Raw genomic sequence first — 2,500 nt, 5'->3', positions numbered from 1 at the left:
AAAAATGATGCATTGCAGACTTACTCAGACTATTAAGAAAATAGAGAGAGAATAAAAAATAATGAAATAGGAAAAAAATGGAAAAATAAAACAATAGGAAAATTGAAAAAAATAATGCATTACAGACTTACTCAAACTATTCGGAAAATTCCATAATCCCAACATTTTTTTCCCCTTCAACTTACAGTGAATAAGAATTCAGCATTTATTTACAGATTCCATGTCCGTCTGTCTTTTTAGAACAATGATGATAATGATAACAACGATGATAATAATGATGTTTAGAATAATGATGATAGAGATGGAAATGATAACGATGATGGCAGTGATGAGGATAATGATGAGGGCGATGATGATGTTTATGATAATAATGACAATAATAACACTAACACTAACAATCATAACAATGATAATGATGACGAGACAGATAATGAAGATAATAGTAATAATAATGATAAAAGTAACAAATCATAATAATGGAAATAGAATAATAAAATCGTAGTAAAAGTAAAAGAAATCACTATCAACATCAAACTAATCCCCATCTATTCCCCTCCCCTGCCCCCCTCCCTCATCCCTCCTCCTCCTTCACCCTCTCCCTCTCCTCCCCTCCCCCACCTTCCTCTCCCTCATCCCTCACCTCTTCCTTCCCCCTTCCCCACCTTCCTCCCCCCTCCTTCACCTCCCCCACTCCCCCGTCCCTCACCTCCCTATCTCCCTCCCTCCCTCCTCCCCCTCCCCTCCCCATCCCTCATCTCCCTCCATCCTTTACCTCCCCCCTCCGTTCATCACCCCCCCCCCCAGAGGTACGACCAGACCCTGGCGACGGACCACCGCGCCGGCACGACCGTCCTGCGCGTCACAGCCTCCGATCTGGACGCGGGAGATAACGGGCGCATCTCCTACTCTCTCCTCGCCCGTCATGCGCCTGACCTCGATTATTTCATGGTCGACAGCAGCAGCGGGATCATGTCGCTTCGAGCGCCTCTCGATGGGAGCATGGTGAGTATGGTGAGGAGGGTATGGTGAGGTGTGGTGAAAGTGGGGATATGGTGAGGATGTATGGTGAAAGGAGGGGTACGGTGAGGATGTATGGTGAAAGGGGGGGTGCGGTGAGGATGTATGGTGAAAGTGGGGATATGGTGAGGATGTATGGTGAGAGTGGAGTATGGTAGGGGGTATGGTGAGGGAGGTATGGTGGGTTGGTATGGTGAATAATGGCGGTGTTATGTGATGAAGAGGGAATGGTGGGAATTTATGGTGATGATCGCATGATGAATCTTATATTGCGGTTGGAGTATGGTGAGCTGGTATAGTGAAAGGAGGATATAGCTGGAAGTTATAATGAATGGAATATGGTGACTATATACAATGTTACTGTCGTCTATATTACAAATCATTCTTGTTTGTTTCTTCTTCCTCCTCTGTTCCGTGTACACGTGTGCACGTATGTACGCATATTTACACATACAGAAACATGTACAATACACTCATACCACTTTATAACTTCTGCATCAAACCTAAAACAAGCAAACAAACAAATAAACAAATAAGAGAAGAAAATCAAAGCAAATAAATCCCTTCTTTTTCCTTTGCTGTCAATACAACATTCCGAAAACGACAAAAAAAGGACACACGCAAAAAAAAACAAACAAACAAATAAACAACAGGAACGCAAAATCTGCCACAACTCTGGCCTCTTTCCTCTCCTGTTGCAAAGCTGCGATGTTTCTGCAATTGTTTCTAAATTGAATTAACTCTCTTGCTCTAAAACAGAGAGAGAAACCCTTTGCTTTTCCCAGTACAGCTAACAGATTCACTCGCAGTGAATGATAGTCTAAAATATTTTTTTTTTATGTATTTTCGATGTCTGTATTTTATTTACAGACTTTTTTTATGTGCACTGATACATGTTGCAATTAATTTGGGTGGAATGAGAAATGCGTTTCGAGCGATGTATTGTGATTATAATCTGAGTAAGGAAAAAATATGTTTTTTTTTTTACTTTTTGTAATATTTTCCCGTCCGTCTCTCTCTCTCTCTCTCTCTCCTCTCTCTCTCTCTCTCTCTCTCTCTCTCTCTCTCTCTCTCTCTCTCTCTCTCTCTCTCTCTCTCTCCCTCGCTTTCTCTCGCTTTCTCTTTCTTCTCTCTCTCTCTCCCTCTTCTTCCTCTCATACCATATTTCTCTTTCTCCCTCTCCCTCTCTCATTACCTCCTCCCCCCTTCCTAAATAACCGTCCTCCTCATCTTCTCTCTTCCTCCCTTCTTCTCCAAGGCCAACAGCCGAACGTTCGAACTCACAGCCCAGGCGCAGGACGCGGGCCAGCCGGCACTATCGTCTACAGTGCCGGTCAGCATCACCGTGGTGTCGACGGGGGAGCTGCCCCCCACCATCGTCAGGCAGGACCCCCTCCGGCCGTCCATCCTCGAGAACACGACGGAGAACACGCCCGTTGTTACTGTGTGCGCCAGGTGAGGGCTGGGGCACAGGTAACGGGTG

The 2,500-nt window shown here is 44.6% G+C and overlaps 1 protein-coding gene across 1 annotated transcript in view; it reads left to right on the top strand.

The window, feature by feature from the left end:
• The window catches only part of LOC119583294 (DE-cadherin-like), a gene marked incomplete in the record, with an annotated part of 69,898 nt that overhangs the window by 14,515 nt on the left and 52,883 nt on the right, over window positions 1-2,500 (top strand). Inside the window, 2 exon segments of the mRNA XM_037931765.1 lie at window positions 805-1,002; window positions 2,276-2,472. Coding sequence (XP_037787693.1) covers window positions 805-1,002; window positions 2,276-2,472 — 395 coding nt within the window.

This window comes from Penaeus monodon, chromosome 17 (assembly GCF_015228065.2).
Source record: "Penaeus monodon isolate SGIC_2016 chromosome 17, NSTDA_Pmon_1, whole genome shotgun sequence".
NCBI lineage: Eukaryota > Metazoa > Arthropoda > Malacostraca > Decapoda > Penaeidae > Penaeus > Penaeus monodon.
This window is presented reverse-complemented; position numbering and strand designations above follow the sequence as displayed.